The sequence below is a fragment of the Alosa pseudoharengus genome, unplaced genomic scaffold, assembly GCF_046254945.1.
Source record: "Alosa pseudoharengus isolate Yale_2024_CS ecotype anadromous, Long Island Sound unplaced genomic scaffold, YU_APseudo_1.1 YU_APseudo_1.1_scf_24, whole genome shotgun sequence".
NCBI lineage: Eukaryota > Metazoa > Chordata > Actinopteri > Clupeiformes > Clupeidae > Alosa > Alosa pseudoharengus.
Genome location: NW_027468689.1, coordinates 7,066,953 through 7,084,589, shown reverse-complemented (window position 1 = coordinate 7,084,589; position 17,637 = coordinate 7,066,953). Strand labels below are relative to the sequence as shown.

At 45.4% G+C, this 17,637-nt stretch overlaps 1 protein-coding gene across 5 annotated transcripts in view; it reads left to right on the top strand.

Annotated features, from left to right (window-relative positions):
- Positions 1-17,637, top strand: part of mcf2la (mcf.2 cell line derived transforming sequence-like a) — a 68,448-nt gene that overhangs the window by 17,869 nt on the left and 32,942 nt on the right. For all 5 annotated transcript variants that reach the window (XM_076302975.1, XM_076302977.1, XM_076302976.1 and 2 more), the window contains exons 2-4: positions 9,035-9,118; positions 13,723-13,837; positions 16,590-16,680. In XM_076302975.1, coding sequence (XP_076159090.1) covers positions 9,035-9,118; positions 13,723-13,837; positions 16,590-16,680 — 290 coding nt within the window. The remainder of the gene's footprint in view (positions 1-9,034; positions 9,119-13,722; positions 13,838-16,589; positions 16,681-17,637) is intronic.

Here is a 17,637-nt window from a genome sequence, read left to right as displayed (position 1 = left end):
CTTCTTGATTCTTTACAAAGACCACCAGATCATCAGCATAAGCAGATAACAGATATTTTGAACCACAAAGAGAAAAACCAGAAATGACCATCCTCAATTTATGCAGTAGGGGCTCAATTGCAAGAGAATACAACATACCAGAGAGTGAACAACCTTGTCTTATTCCCCTCTGAGCTTTAAAAGGAGAACATAAACCACCGTTAAATTTAAGGATACTTTCAGCACCACAATACAAAACCTTAATCTTGTCAACAAAGCCTGGGCTGAAACCAAAAGCTGTTAAAGTTTTCCATAAGTATTTGTGCTCAACCCGATCAAATGCTTTCTCTTGATCAAGAGAAATCAGTCCTGTATCCATGCCAAATAATCCTGAGACGTCCAAAATATCTCGAATTAAAGCAATGTTATCAAAGATTGATCTGCCAGGAATACAGTACGTTTGATCTCTATGGACCACTTGCTCCATTACGTTTCTTAATCTAATAGCCAGTGCTTTAGAAAAGATCTTCAAATCAGTACACAAAAGTGCCACAGGTCTCCAATTTTTTATCTCGTGGAGATCACCTTTTTTGGGTAGTAGAGTAAGGACTGCCCTCCTACAACTCAATGGTAACTCAGCTTTAGTCAGGCTGTCATTTAAAACATCTAGCAGATCATCTCCAATCACTGCCCAGAATGTCCTAAAAAACTCTACTGGAAGCCCATCAATGCCAGGTGATTTCCCACTCTCCATGGTCTTAAGAGAAGCACTGAGCTCCTCTAAAGACAGTGGTCGTTCTAATTCTTTTGCACTGCTGTTCGAAATTTTAGGAAGCCCATCAAAGAACTCCTCTTCAATTTCTGGCTGCTCACTGTATTCAGAGGAAAACAAGTCAGCATAAAAACTGACTGCTCGTCTCCGAATCTCAGCAGGCTCTTTTAGCAAATTCCCAGATTGTGAACGCAGAGCATGTATGCAACGTCGCTGACCATTCTTTCGCTCCTGACTAAAAAAGAAACGGGATGGAGCGTCCATCTCAGTCAAACTCTGAAATCTTGATCTCACTAGGGCACCCTGTGCCTTCAAGCCTAACAAGTCAGCCAATGCACCTTTTTTAACTTTGAGTGCCTCATTATGGTTTTGATCTCCTGTGGTTTCCATCAAATTTTGGAGTTCTACTATCTCTATCTCAAGATTTGTCATAGATCGGGTTATGTCTTTTGTGACACTGAAAGTATATTGCTGACAAAACTGTTTTATCTGCACCTTCCCATAATCCCACCATTGCTGAAGAGATGGAAAAAAAGTCTTACAGTTTCTAAAATCATTCCAAAAAAACAAAAAAGTTGTTCTAAAATTAGCATCACTCAACAAAGTGGTGTTAAGGTGCCAATAAGCACTCCTGGGCTTAATTAGCCTCATGCCTACACCACACTGTACCATACAATGGTCGGAAAAAGAAACAGGACTGATCTTACAATTCCTAAAAATGTTAAGCTGATGCTTAAAACAATAAAATCTATCAAGACGGGCTAAAGAAATCAAATTGTCTCTTGCATGTGCCCATGTGTATTGCCTTAAATTATTAAAATTTCTCCAAGTATCAGCAAGTTCATGTTTTTTTATTAATTCCACAAGTCTCTTTCGTGATGCAAGATGTGGTTCTGGATGATTTCTATCTGTACTTAGTTCTGTACAATTGAAATCACCTGCCATAACTAAATAATCATCTTTACTACAATCACTTAATACTTCACATAATTTATTTAAGAAAAGCATTCTTTCCATCCCAGATGAGGGAGCATACACACATAAAAAAACAAAAGCACAATGTTCAAAAATAGCTCTTACTTTCAAAAGTCTTCCATCTATAATGTTGTCAACTGAGAAATCTAGTGGAATCCAACTTGTAGAGATGAGTAAAGCCACACCCCCACTTAAAGCAGATTTATGACTAAAAAAGATTTTTCCATTCCACTCTCTACACCAATCAACAACATTTCTATCATCGGTATGGATTTCCTGCACAAACATTACATCTATGTGTTTTTGCTTTATAAGCTCAAACAGTTGAGCTCTCTTGTTTACATCTCTAGCACCATTTATATTTAAGGTTGCTATGTTAAAAACACTCATTTGTAATAGAAAGCACAACACAAACTCAACAAGAACAAAGCACCATATGATAAAGAAAATCAAATTAATTAGCGCTATTACTCTCATCATTAATTCCTTGTTTAAGTTTTGTCAGAAACTTTTTTAGACGAGCAATCTCTTGATCAGTAAACCCCTCATTTCCTGGATTATTCCTAAAATGTTGCACTGAGTCAACAAAGCCCATGGTATCTGGAAAATAATTCTCCACTCGTACTCGTTTAGTATTTTTGGTGCGTTTTAGAAAATCTTTAATGGCATCTAAGGTATAGAAAGCCCTAAATACATGCTGTTGTGACGTTGAGCAAGAGTCAGTAGAATCGTACTCAGATTCAATTAAGTCAGCTTGGGCAGAGACTGCAACTTTCTTAGCTGCTCTAGTGCGACTAAGAGTATCTATTTTTCTTTTCACCATAGGGAATTTAAACTTCACATTTGTGTCCATTCCTTCCTCATCGTCCAATCCCTCCAATACGGCCTCTGCTACCACAACAGCAGTCGCTTCATTTACCGTGGGAATTTCTAGCAACTTATTCCCACACGCTTCTTCACTTTCCAAAACTTGCGTGTTTACACTCTGATTAGTAGAAATCTCATCAGACACTGTGCTACACCCCATACCCAAAACTTCCTTACCTTTTGTGTCGTTTTGTTCTGGTTCTTTTTGTTCATTTTGTTTGCCAGACGGCCCTGCCGCTGAAACCTCATTCTCCGACGCTTCTCTTAGGCCTACTCCTCCAGGCTCCGTTTCTGACTGTTCATTTGTACTTGCGGCCGGGGTGCCTACTGTGGGCCTGCTTTCCTTTTTCTCAGGGCAAGCACGAATAAGATGCCCTTCCTTTCCACAATGAAAACATTTCATAGTCTCAGTAGTGGCGAAGATCGTGTAATCAAACTGATCAATTTTAAATTTGAAAGCGACATTGAGATCGCTTGTATAATCTTTAAGGATCATATACACATGTCTCCTGAAAGACACGACATGTTTCAGTAAAGGGGATTTACATCCAAGCGGGATCTTTTTAACTGAGGATACTATTTGCCCATATCGTGCCAATTCACGGCAGATTATCTCATCACTAATGAACGGCGGTACATTGGACAAAATTACACGTCTTGAAGGAGTAACGAGTGGTAGAACATTGACCAGATTTCCATCTATGTTAATACCTGTGCTGATAATTTCACTGACTTTAGTAAAACTATCAAGAAAAATAACCACTGAACCATTCATTCTAGACGCTGAAACAATACTATCATGTCCTACAATAGCGCCAACAGCTAGACCACATTCCTCAACAGAGATATCCAAGTTTACAGGGATTTTAATGGCATGGCGCCGACTTAAATTATCAAACGCCATTCTCTCCATGTTTGCCACGCTAACCAGCGCCCAAACCGCTGGTTGCGGACCTAATAATTACTATAAATACAACACTTATCAAACTAAGGACAAAACAAAACAACTAAACATAAATTATAAAGAAAATAGAAGAATAAACAGATAGAAAGAGAATCACTCAGCCGGACAAAGGTCCGCACGCACACTCACTCACACTCAGAAACGCTCGTCCAATCAGAGAGAGAGAGAGAGAGAGAGAGAGAGAGAGAGAGAGAGAGAGAGAGAGAGAGAGAGAGAGAGAGAGAGAGAGAGAGAGAGAGAGAGAGAGAGAGAGAGAGAGAGAGAGAGAGAGACACAGAGACAGACAGACAGAGACAGAGGAACATGTGACAAGTCCTGTGCATCTGTTATGACAAAATTGGCCAGAGAGGAACTAGCGATAGCTTCCCTATTCCTGCTTTGTCGTCCGCATTTCCAGAGACAGTATTTCTGCCCATGACCCAACAAAAGTCTCTGTCTAAAGGAGACAAAATGAACAGAATCCCTTTTCCTCTGTCATTCACTGAACTACAGAGTGAGTATTGTAGCATTAGCCACAGCTAGCGCTGGGCTAGACTCAATTAAATATGTATAGCATTTGTAAAGAATCCTCCTCCGTTGCTGAATGGCATTACACCCCCCATACACACACACACACACACACCACCCCTATTCAGTGGTGTCAGCCCCCCAGCACTGCGCTAGCCTTGGAATGAATAACCTGCATTCTTGGACCCCCCCCCCCCCCCCAACACCAAATCCCTCTTTCTCACACATACACTCATACAATTGCACACACACAAACTCTCTCACATGTACACATACCCGCATACCCACACTCTCTCACACAGGACAAGTGGGAGGGCTGTATAGGCCCTGTGTGAGGGCTGTTGCGGTTTGCGGATGTATAAGTCCGAGGGGGGTTTTATTCTGTTTTGTTTAGCTGTGAAGCTATGCTTTTCAGACCCTCTCATTTCTCTGTGTTGATAAACAGTGCGGTTCCGCATGTGTGAGAGGCTTAAACTGGGGGGTGGGGGGTAAAGAGGGGCAAAGGGGGGGCATGCGGGTACTCTGGGGTCTGTTTGTTCCCTGCTGGGGGCATTGAGGGCATGGAGGATATGGGGGGGATAGGGGGCGGGGGTTCTCATGGGAAGGGTGCAGAAGAGATAAGATTGAATATATCCTACTTACCCTCAGCTCACACACACACACACATAGACACACACACACACACACACACAGACTCACACACACACACACACACACACAGGACCCTCACACAGCATCTATGTTTAAAAAGCTTGCCAGCAATAAAAAATCTGCGATGTGTGAGTGTGTATTGAAGCTCTTGCAGGCCTATCATGTTATGTGATTTGGTTTGTTGTAGTTGTGCGTGCATCATCTGCTTATCTGGCGAGAGTGAAGATTTAATTCTCGTATAAGGAGGATATCCTCTGTGTTGACGGGAGGAAACGTCTTTAGACGGAGAGAGAAAGAGAGGGAGAGAGAGAGAGAGAGGGAGAGAGAGACGCGAGTCTGCGAGCGTGTGGAAAAACACGGAGCACAATGCAGAGGAAGTTATTTTTTATCTTATCGGTGTTTAAATATAAAATGCACATTGCCACACTTCCACTATGTTAAGTATATCAACATATGTGGTCACAGAGTGTAGACAGAGGTCAGAAAGGTAAACAGGTCAACGTCGTTTCTGTACAGTGACTGCTTTTACTGCAGGGTTCCACCATAGACTCTATGAGTCTGTCGCTTTGGACAAAAGCGTCTGCCAATTGTCATAACCATAAACATAATAGCAGTAAGTGAAGGACAGAGTATGACAAAGGTAAATACAGCTACTACTACTATTACTAATATAATCAATAACAATGAGGCATAATTTGTTAGTGAAACTCATTCACTACATAGTGTACTTTATAGGAAATAAGTACTCCATAACTGTTGATTATAGTGCACTAGGTAGTGTACTGTATAGGAAATAAGTACTCCATAACTGTTGATTATAGTGCACTAGGTAGTGTACTGTATAGGAAATAAGTACTCCATAACTGCTGATTATAGTGCACTAGGTAGTGTACTGTATAGGAAATAAGTACTCCATAACTGTTGATTATAGTGCACTAGGTAGTGAATGAGTGAGTGGACTTTCCTAATCCAACCCTTGTGTTTGTGTGTCTGTGGGCTACCTCAGGTCAGGCATGACTCGCTCCCGCCCAGGCTCCAGAATCTTCTCTTAACCCAGCTGGCTTTATCACCTCTGCTCGGGCAGTGTGACAGCTGTCAAGAGGGGGGGGGGCAGAGAGGGAGCACACACACACACACACACACACCATAATGTCTGCAGGCCCTTCTGTGAGGTACAGGGGGATACTTCTGGATCAGCTCACCACAGGCATCCCGATCACCAGCAAGTGCTGCCAGGAGGGGGTCAGAGCATACGGGGACACTGGGCACCAGCGGAGAGCATACGATGGAGACTGCAGAGCAGAACGGTGCTGGATGCTCTAGTCTAAGCTGTTGAGGCAGAAGGGTGGCTTGCTGCTTCATGGTATGTGAGGTTGGTTTATGTGGTCTGTGTCTGCAGACATATGTGAGGCTGGTTTATGTGGTCTGTGTCTGCAGGCATATGTGAGGCTGGTTTATGTGGTCTGTGTCTGCAGACATATGTGAGGCTGGTTTATGTGGTCTGTGTCTGCAGACATATGTGTGGCTGCTTTATGTGGTCTGTGTCTGCAGGCATATGTGTGGCTGCTTTATGTGGTCTGTGTCTGCAGGCATATGAGCGCCGCGGGCTCCGCCGCTGCAGGCCTGGAAGCTCTATAACAGGCTTTGGGTCAGTAATAGGATGTCTTACAGAAGACCTAAGCTCATTGCCCTCTTTCCCTCTCTCTCTACTGACCCACTGTAGGCCTGCAATCTCTCCTTTTCTCCTTTCTCTCTCTCTCTCTCCATCTCCATCTCTCTTTCTCTCTCTTTCTCTCTCTCCGTCTCCCCCCCCCTTCTCTCTCTCCCTCTCTCTGTCATGTATCTCACTCATTTGCGACACTATCTTGTGGTTAGAGGGAAACGTGCTGTGTCTGCTGGGCATGTGAATATTCGGTTAATCTGCACCGTCATACATCTAGACATCAACATGTGATCCCTCATTGGGGTGTGGGAGAGGTTGTAGGAGGAGGTGAAGCAACATAACCCCCCTGAAACCCAAACATGATCATGTGATGCTGTTTTTCTGTGTGTGTGTGTGTGTGTTTGTCAGCGGCTTCTTCAGACACGTCTGTAATCTACTGCAACCCCCCCCCCCCCCACGCCCCACACACATACCACACCACCCAACCCCCCTTGACCCAGATCCCCTGTGACACACTTGTTTTGCTGGGCTCCATCCTCAAAGTAAATACCTGAGTAATCCACCCATCTCCAGTCATCAGGGGTGTTAGAGGTGTGTGTGTGTGTGTGTGTGTGTGTGTGTGTGTGTGTGTGTGTGTGTGTGTGTGTGTGTGTGTGTGTGTGTGTGTGTGTGTGGACAGAGAAGCAGACTGCCCTTTTGATAGGATGAGTGTGTGTTTGATGAGTGACCCTGTTGTGTGTGTGTGTGTGTGTATGAGAACAAGTTGTTAATGGGAACAGTGCCCGGTATTGCTGTAGTTTAGACTGGTGTGTATGCTTCATTTGTTTTCTCAGTAACACTGCTGCCAGAAGGTCACCTTCTGAAGCTCACTGTTGTCTGACTGCGTGGCAAGGGTTCATAAAGTTTTATGGCGCTAGAGGTTAGATGTTTGTCTCATTAAATCGGGTGTTATTTTATGCGGCAGATTACAGATTAAAAGCTGCAGTGAGGACTGGAGTCTTTCCTGATTTCAGATGGGAGAGGTTTTACATTTTTTGTGCTATAGGTAGGAGATCTTCCACAGTGGCCAATCCACAGCCAAGCCTATTTAACATCAAAAACAAAATCACCAACAGGGCAATCTTTGTGGGCAGAAAACCCTCACCAGCAGAGTAGCCTTGGGTTATGAAGCAGTGCCTGATATCAATGCCTAATGTTGTTAATCATTAACTTTCCTACGTCTAAATCAACTTGGTGCCTCAACTGGGTCATTCTCTCTCCCGCTTGTCTCCTGTCACTGTCCTGGCCGATGAAAGGCATAAAAGCCCCCCTTCTAAAAAAAAATGTCATGTAAATTGTGTTATGTAAAATCAGATTGAAAATCCATTTTTAGAAAATCTGAATAATTTGGAGTATTGGATTTCAGTCTGATTAAATCATCATTAGATCATGATGTAACCAGTACTCCGATTTCAGTTGGAGTTGATCATGATTCGTTAAGGAAGATGTGTCATCATGGAAATCAGATGTTTCCTAGTTCGCTTATCATATTAACTGGAATATTACGTATTCTGATAATAATAATAATGTCTGGTGCTTTAATCAGATTGTTGCACATGCAAGTGCACTGACTGTGTACAGTAGGTAGGGATGATGCTACCACATCCTTACTACTGCCTTTCCTAAATGATTGGCACTCACACTACTGCTGGTCATGTGACTGCTCCCACAAGACTCCTCCTGCTGGTCATGTGACTGCTCCCACTACTCTTGCTGGTCATGTGAGTGCTCCCTCTACTCCTCCTGCTGGTCATGTGACTGCTCCCACTACTCCTGCTGGTCATGTGACTGCTCCCACTACTCCTGCTGGTCATGTGACTGCTCCCACTACTCCTGCTGGTCATGTGACTGCTCCCTGCTCCCACTACTCCTCCTGCTGGTCATGTGACTGCTCCCACTACTCCTGCTGGTCATGTGACTGCTCCCACTACTCCTGCTGGTCATGTGACTGCTCCCACTACTCCTGCAGATTACTCTAATCCAAGCCTCCTGCCGCATAGGAGCAAATTAAGTGTCTGTTTTGTTTGTGATTTGTATGTGTCTGTGTTTGTGATATGCATGCCTCCCCCCCACACACACACACCAAGGATTGTTGTGTCTCCCAGAATGTTTGAAAAGATGCCCTACAGAGTAAAATAAAGCCCTCTGTCCGATTGTGTGAGCTTCTTGTTGTGTGTGTGTGTGTATGAAGATGAGAGTGTGTGTGTGTGTGTGTGTGTGTGTGTGTGTGTGTGTGTGTGTGTGTGTGTGTGTGTGTGAGGATGGGAGCCAGGGGGAGAGCGAGCGACTGAATAGACGTGAGAGTGAGTCTGAGGAAGTGGGTCAAGGCTGAGTGGCTGGAGAGAGACTGTGCCACTGATGCATGGCGTGTGTGTGTTTTTCTTCTCACTGGTTGTGTGATTTGTGTTTCTGTTTACTATTTCTGTTTTTAGCAGCTGTGTCTGTTTTGTATCCGATACGACTGCTTTTATGTGCGCATTGTGACCTGTCTAGTCTTGTATTTAGTTGCACATGTGCCAGGAATGGATCAGCAAGGTGTTTATGTCTGTGGGGTGTTTGTTTGTTTGTTTGTTTGTTTGTTGTGTCTGACTCCTCTCTTTGTCTGGTCACCCCCCAGATGAGATCATGCAGCAGGATAGCAGCCCCCTGTGTGCCGCAGACATCGGCGTGGACCTCAGGAAGCAGTTCGCCTTCCTGTCAGGTGAGTTTCCTCTTGCTTCCCCTCCGAGACCCTCTCCTCTTACCCCCCCCCCCCCCCCCTCCCTGTGCTGGGATCAGGGGAAGGAAGGTGTTGGGAAATGGGGTATTATGGGAAATGGGGTATGATGGATACTGTGACGTGGTCCAGATAGTGAATAAGAGTCGCGATTCACAGCATGGTGATGGGCTGAGTCATCCTCTACGTGAGTCGTGATAAGCCAGCGTACGTTGGCTCAGCTGGACTGCACCTTTCGCAGTGTCTGTGTCGGGAATTTCTCACCAGTTCTATTTTAAACACAAGATATATACATCAGCACAGACCGACTCTCCGGCTTACTGTATTTATACACATACACACAGACGCTTGGGAAAATTCTGACAACCCTTCATCACAGTTCAGTTGTGTGTGTCCCTCTCTTCTCCACTCTTGCCCCAGTTGAGACCCAGTTTGGGTTACTCTGGACAATGCCCTGGCCGCTAAATTATTCACACTCACGTTGCTCCACTTGGCAACAGCGCATGGAGACGAAGGGCCGACTGGGTGGCACAGCGATTGAATGCCAGACGCTGTGTGTGGCGTGGTCAGACTCTCAAACAGCACACCCATAATCACTGTCTGCTGCTAGCTCAAGGCCACTTGCAATAGCACTCTGAACTGGCTGAATAGTGTCATCTTCAAGTTTAGTTAGTATAGCATTAGCTGCATAGACAAGACTAGTCTAAACTGGATCCTGTGGAGTAGAGGAGTACTGTTACTAGTAGGATTTGTTTTTTGATGGTGATATGAAATTACACAGTATATGCTGGTACATGTATTAATTCTTGATGAAAATAATAAAAAATAATTATAAAAAAAAAAAGACTAGTCTGAACTGCATATTTTCACTTGAGAATACCCCTTTGAAAGGTTACATATTGGATGTATGGTGCTACATGCCCCTTAGACGTCCTTATTAGTATGTTTATTAGTTAATGTTTCTTATTAGTATTTAGTGTGAGTAAGATGACATACCCATATGAAGGAGAAAAAAAACTTTAACTCTCCTATGACTAAATCGACTTGGCACCACATTTCCTTTGGCTCCAACGCTGCTCTGTTCTGACTTCTCTAGTGCGTCTGCACAAGATTCAAAAAGCTTTATTGTCCCAACATGTTGCCAGGTTAGACAGTTTTCTTTAACTGAAGGCAATGTCTGTTCTGTCCTAATTATGAGTGTGAGATGTTGGCGTAAAATGTATGTTGTGTTTATTGCCTTGGGTATCAAGGATTTTGTGTAGTGACTTGTTGGTCAGAAACACTCTATATCTTCTTCCTGATGGTTGCAGTTCAAAACATCGGTGGAGAGGGTGGGAGGGATCCTGGAGGATGGAATTTGATTTGCTTTCCACTGCCTGAATGTACAGGTCTGACAGCTGTTCCCACTGCTAAAGCTGTCACAGCTGATCACAGTGTAGCTACCTGCTCAGTGCACACACACACACACACACACACAGACTCAATGCACTTACATGCAAACAAACAATCAGATTTCAATCTGATTTAATTACCCTAGTTAAAAAATGTCAATTGTGTAATCAGATTGACAGATTGATAAATGAATGATTAATGAATCAACGCTAAACCAATGATGCATACCTAGTAAAACAGCATTTCACATATATAACAAACTGAACACAAAAAAACACAAAAAGAGTCTGGTTAGCATTCTTAATGATAGGCAGGTAGACAGTAAGGCAGAGAAAGTATCTTGGAGCCCAGAGTGGGCCTGTGTTACGGGAAGGCTGTCTTCTGTGTGTGTAAATGTGTGTGTTTGCTTGTGCAGGGACATTGTTTGTATACTGAGCTCTGGGCTGTTACCATAGTGAAGTCACATGGTTGCTACAGAGTCAGGATCCTCAATTTGTGTTTTGTTTGTTCATATGCTACTGGGACTGTTTTAACGTGACCCTTGTGCTGGACTTATGTCTTGTAAGCAAGCGCAACTTGCAAATGTGACAAGGAAGGACAAAAACACCTCCAAGGCAGTCATCGTGACTTCTTAAAATCTTGTTAATGTTTTCATTTCAGATGATTATGAAACAGTTTAAAGAGTTGTCACCACTGCCGTAAGGGCTCCCTTGTTTTTGCTGTGGATCATAATGTCGGTTCATCATCCTGAACGAGGCCTAATGATGTCTTTGCCCTCCGTGTTTTTACTTATTATTTCTTATGTCTTTCTTTCTGAGGGTGTGTAGAGCACATTGAATTGGCTTCGTGCACGAAATGCGCTATCATATGTAGATAAAATGGCTTTGCCTTGCCTTGCCAAATCCATGTCCTAGACACCATCCTTGAGCCTGATCCATGGTGGAGGTGGTCAGTGGGAGTTCAGCAGTCTGATTATTTTTCTCCCGGGCAGTCATGCACCCTCTCCCAAGGCCGGTGACTGTTGGTGGCCATCTGTTTGCTAGAGCTTATTTTCCCAGGCTTGTGTGTGTGTGTGTGTCTGTGTCCACATGTATGTGTGTGTGTGTGTGTGTGTGAGTCTGACCCCTCACAGTGAGCCTCCTCCCACGGCTGGCGTCCCTGCCTTAGGTAAATGACCGACTGGTTTAATCAACTCTGAATTTGTTTCATGCACTCTCTCCCAGTGATCCTGTACGCAGTGGCCCAGACACTGTAGCTGCCGCTAACGCCTTAGTAAACACATGAACTACTCCTGGCATTTGGGGACGTCTGTTTGCTTGAAAAGCTAATTAATCTTTATGTAAATCCATTTTTTTATCCACACCTGTGGTAAAGCAATAAAAGAAAGAAATGGGGTATTTACAAAATATCATCAGGTAATGTTAACATAATGTACATTGTATATGTCTGGTTGAGAGATTTGAATTTGTATTCCTCATTTTAGATTATAAACAAATTGACCATTTGAATATTATGAATGTAGTTGTGTTCATTTGAATAGGAACACATGGTCTGCCATCAACACCTTATTAAAAAGTGTCCTTAAAATCTGCATGCATTCAGAGCCTGCAGTATCCAGGCTGTGTGCTTGGACACTCTCTATTGTGTAGCCAATGACAAGTAGAGAACAAGTGGTGCTTCCACCTAAACAATTTTTCCATCCTCTGGAGCCGCTAATCATGCAGTATGGCCGTACTGTCCTTGCCCCAAGCCTTCGTGTGTGTGTGCCTGTGTTTGTGCGTATGTGTGTGTGTGTGTGTTTATGCGTGTGTGCGTGTGTGCGTGTGTGTGTGTCTGTGTGTGTGTGCGCGTGTTTGTGTGTGCGTGTGTGTTTGTGCGCGCGTGTGTGTGTGCATGCGTGTGCGTGCATGTGTGTGTGTGTGTGGAAGTCGCTGCAGAGCTGGGGCAGATCATCTCATTAACCTTGCTGCCGGCTTCTATACTTCATTTTCCTTCTCAAGGGGGTCTGCTTGACACCAGATGGGTGTGAGAGTCTTGGTCCAGTGCTGCCGGCAATGACAAATTGCCCTACGTTCCCCCATTGCCTGGACATTGATCTGTCTGTGTGTGTGTGTGTGTCTGTGTGTGTGTCTGTGTCTGTGTCTGTGTCCGCATGTATGTGTGTGTGTGTGTGTGTGTGTGTGCACCTCTCTCTCTGTGTCTGTCGCATATGTGATGTTGTGGAGAGCTGCAGATGAAGTGGAGGCTGTGGCCTTGGCGTGCGCTAGCGCTGCTGTGAGCTGTGAGCCTGACCAGCCGGCTCCTGTCCGACTCCCGAGTCCGGCTCACACGGACATTTTGTGTGCCCGCGGAGAACTGGCCATTCCCCCTCCACAGTGGCCACACCGCAGGGCACCAGTAATCCTCTCACAAGCTTATCCAAGTATTATCAAGATCATTTCTAAAATGGAAATGAAAGGATATGTGAAAGTTGACCCTTGCCCGCCCCACGACGCCAGACACACACACACACACACACACACACATATACACACACACACACACACACACACACATATTACACTCCCCTCCTCCCCTCCCTCGAATTTTAATTCATTTGTCAGACGAACAGATGAACGCACTGTAGAGCTCTCGTGTTTGATAACATTAGAATCTCTTTTCAGGGGGCTAATGATCATCCTAAACAAATTGTGTTGTTTATGTTTATGTTTATGTTTATGTTTATGTTTATGTTTATGTTTATGCTTTTCCTGTCCTGTCCCCCTGTCTGCCATGTTAAAGTGCTGTGTCCTGTTAGCGATGTGATGTGTGCGCCAGTGGAGACGTCAAAGCCTAATGCAGAGGGGGCACAGTGATGGTGATGTTGCCCTGAGCCCGGCTGCTCTCAGGAGGCTCACACCTGCCCCCTGGTGGCCACACGGGGGGTCAGGTGATTTTAAACTGTGCTATGGGGCTCTCCATAAAAGCTATTGTTCTGAGACTACAGGACATAGTGGGTATTACAAGTAAATAGACTTGTGTTAGGTTTCAGGTGGAATGATCATGTGCAGAATTCTAAAGCAGAATTCCGGTGTGCAGTGTTTTAATGTGCAGAATTCTAAAGCAGAATTCCAATGTGCAGTGTTCTAATGTACAGAGTTCTAATGTGCAGAGTTCTAATGTGCAGAGTTCTAATGTGTGGTGTGTCTCTGTTGTAGGTGGCCGAGGGGAGAATGGCAGCCCCATCATCATCTTCCCAGAGTTCCCAACGTTCGGGGATCTGCAGGAACAAGAGTTCCATAACGTCCTCACCTACTTGACCAGTGTTCCCAGGTGTGTCTCCCTGTACCGATTTCTGTTATTCAGAAGAAGTGTGTGTGTTTGTGTTTGTGTGTGTGAGTGCATTTGAAACCTTTCTGGTTTCTTGTCTTTCGGTTCACAGCAGTATTATTGTAGTGTGATGCATTATCTTATGCCTGGCACAGAAGAAAGAAGAAGCCTGGTACAGAACTCCATCTTTATCTGTAAACCGTGTGCAGGTGTGTCTGTAACAACACCCAGACCTCGTCTTTAGCCTCACACAGATAGACACGCTAACAGGCAACGCTAACAGGCAACGCTAACAGGCACCATAAGGAGGCCAGGGCCTCTGGGGAGCTTTGGCAGAAGGTGCGTCAGTCAAGCCTTGACTAGTTGTCTTAGCGACCAAGTCATCCAGAATACTACTTAACTGGAGTGACAGCCTGCTCTGACACCAGTGCTGCAGGGAATCAAACAAATAGCAGCCTGTGACCAACAGAGGGCGCTCTAGAACAGGTTTTAGTGAAGCCAGACAAAGAAACAATACAGGAGACTGCTTTGTGTGAGAGGACCACCATTTCTTCACCTCAGTAATTATATTATACTCTCTGTTTATTTTCCTTTCAGCCAACCAAACTGTGCGCACATATTTATCAGTATTTAGATATTTATTGGGAAGGTGGTTAGACGGTGTATACAAAATCTTATTCTCTGAAAAACACTGAGGTTTGGGGGTAATGTATGAAAAATGCTGTGTCCCCCTGGTTAGAGGTGTAATGAAACAGATTTTGGGCTTCATGCTTCGTGCTTCCCACTTCCTACTCCTTCCCCAGGGAAAAGCCCTCACGGGCTCACAGAGGGATGGAGTAATTGCTGGAGGATTTCGGGCAGAAAATGCATTCATCATGATGTTTTAATTTTTGCTCGACTTGGCAAATGAATCCTCAGGCCCACCCTGGAGTGTGTACTCACACGAGGAGGAGCGAGTGGTCGAGGGTGACTAGCCTCTCTCAAAAATGGCAAAATAACTAGCCAAATAGAAATGTATATTTAATGTGAGACTGCTCAATATTTGATGTGCTATGACAATGCTGGTGGTCAGGTGATTAAGGTTATTCTCAGGGATTTGTTGAGTTGCGTTCTGTGCCTGGTCTTTTTAAAGCAGGCTGTGAATGATTTATGAGGAGGCGGTGGCCATGTTGCTGTTCAGACTCTGGGCTGCATATGGTCTCCAGAAGCTGTTCCCTGTACGCCGGCTCCTCCCTCGCCTCGCCTCGCCAATCTTACAGCGTCCACTGCCAAGCCATTCTGCCTGACCGTCATTATTTACAATCGCACCTGCATCCTCTCACCTTTTAATGATGCCCGATGCAGCGTCGTAAATCACTGTCAGCGCTGCTATTGAGGCGCGATGTGGCATGCGTAGTTATCAGGCGTCTCCTCCACGCGTCTCCTCCACGCTCGCGCGGTCTTCACCTCCATTGGCTCTCCTTCCTCCTTCGCCTTCATTCTCTGAGTACCCCGGTGCTTTTGAGGAGTGAGGGGGAGAGGGGGAGAGAAAGGGGGAGAAGAGAGGGAGGGAGAGAGGATGGGATGCTGAAAGAGAGAGGGAGAGGGGGGGGCATGGGAGAGGAGGAGGGATGAGTTCATCGGAGCAGGGGAGGGAGGGAGAGGGAGAGAGACAGAGAGAGAGAGAGAAAGAGAGAGGGAGAGAGAGAGAAGGACAGAGCGCTGCTGCGAAACAGAGAGAATGAGAAGGAGAGGACAGCGGCAGAATCTAGGGAAAGTGACTGTCATGGCGACCGCCTCGAAATGCTGAGTGGCATCTGAAGCCCCTTGCCTACCAGCACAGGGGGCGGAGCCCGGCCCTTATCAGTCACGCCCCCCGCCCGCCCCCTCCTCCATATTAGCAATTCATGGGAAGCCGGCAGGCTTGGCTGTCTGTCAAGCCCGGCGCTGCGTTCTGACTGGCTGCAGGGGGCCCACCTGATGGCCACACTGCACATTGGCTGCTGAAAGGAGCGGGGAGGCAGAGGCTCTTAGCCCGTGTTACACTGTCGACCGCGAGCGTAAACAGAAGGTCGTTTCTTCTGTAGTGACAAGAGGCGGTGTGTGTGTGTGTGTGTGTGTGTGTTTGTGAGAAAGAGGGAGAGAGAAACCGAGAATACTCACCGAGGAGGACTCACTCGAGAAAAAGGGAATAAGAGCAGCCTCATTTTTGGGGGCCGATCTGGAAATAAGGGCATTTGTTTTGGAAGGGGGCTGGTGGGTGTTTTGCGAAGGCTTTTTTGGCAGGCGGCGGTTGTGTTTTTTTTGGCATGCCAGCCGGAGTGGAGAGTGTGGGGGGGTCCGTGAGACTGAGCGAGGATGGGGGAGCGCGACGCTCCTGATGGAGGCGTGTGAGAGGAGGGCCGTGCTGATGGACAGACAGACGCACGGACGCACCACCTCAGCAGAATCTCCCGGAAACAGTGACATGCCGGGGGCAAATTGTGTTTGTGTGTGTGCTCATAGTGGCACATAAACATTCAGTGTTTTCACACGTTGCACTGACTGACTGACTGTTGCCATGGAAGCCGCTTTGTGATCCTGTCACACGCTGAGACTGATTTGGATGAAAACCAGCTGATTACTGTTGCTGTTGGTTTTTAAACTCCTGTTTTTCATGGGATTCTAAGACCTCCTTTTTTTTTTCTCCATCGTCTGTTTTTCCCTCTCTGTCCCCCTCTCTCTCTCTCTGGTCCTGGCTCTGCTGTCATGGTTACCCCGTTGCCCTGGTGGGTAGCCTCTCGGCAGCGGCAGTCGGGTTCATCTTGGTCATCGACCGGCGCCAGGACCGGTGGTCGTCAGTGAAGGGGACCCTATTACGCATCGCGGTGAGTTTGATGGCTTCCCACCATATTGTGTTTGTTTGTGTGTGTGTGTGTGTGTGTGTGTGTGTTTATGTGTACACAATGACTTGTGTAAAAACAACCATCAAAATAAAAACCCTTCCAAACCCAAAAGCTACCATTGCTCAGACCATCCAAACAGAGGGAGGTGTGTGTGTGTGTGTGTGTACACAATGACTTGTGTAAAAACAACCATCAAAATAAAAACCCTCCCAAACCCAAAAGCTTCCATTGCTCAGACCATCCAAACAGAGGGAGGTGTTTGTGTGTGTGTGGTGTGTTTGTAGTAGGGGTGGGAGTGTGAACTGATGAGGCATCTCAACATGTGATGGCAGCTTGTATAGCAGGCCAGTCTGTCAAGTGGACATGTGTGTTAGACGATGAAAGAAAAGCAAGAACTGATCTGATCTGTGTTAATATGTGACCAAACATATCACATTGGCAACTTAGACTACATTGTGTTGATAGAAGCTTTTTTTTCTATAGAGATATTACCGGTACTATGCAAACCAAATTTGTATAGTCTTATTGCCAGTTAAGGAAGTACTATTAGACATTCAGTTTGAACTGTTTCACTGTCTCTCTCACTGCAGCTCAGTGATATGAATTCTGCAAGTGGAGTTATTGGAAATGACACAGTTTGATGATCATTCTCTGGTGTAATTTAACTTAATTAACTAATTAACTTAATTAGCGTAGCTTTGGCTGGGATAAGGAAGCATGTGTATGCTATGCTTAAAGGCCAGCCGGTGCATCATATACTGTAGGAGTCACTGATGCGCGGCCAGGTGGTGAGGCTCTCAACAAGTGCGATCGGTCCAGCAGCCGGGGTCTTCGTAGTTCTGGTCAGTGGGTCAGAAGGACATGTGCTAATCAGATTATAGGGCTCTCCCTCTGTCTACGCTCGCTGTGTGTGTGTGTGTGTGTGTGTGTGTGTGTGTG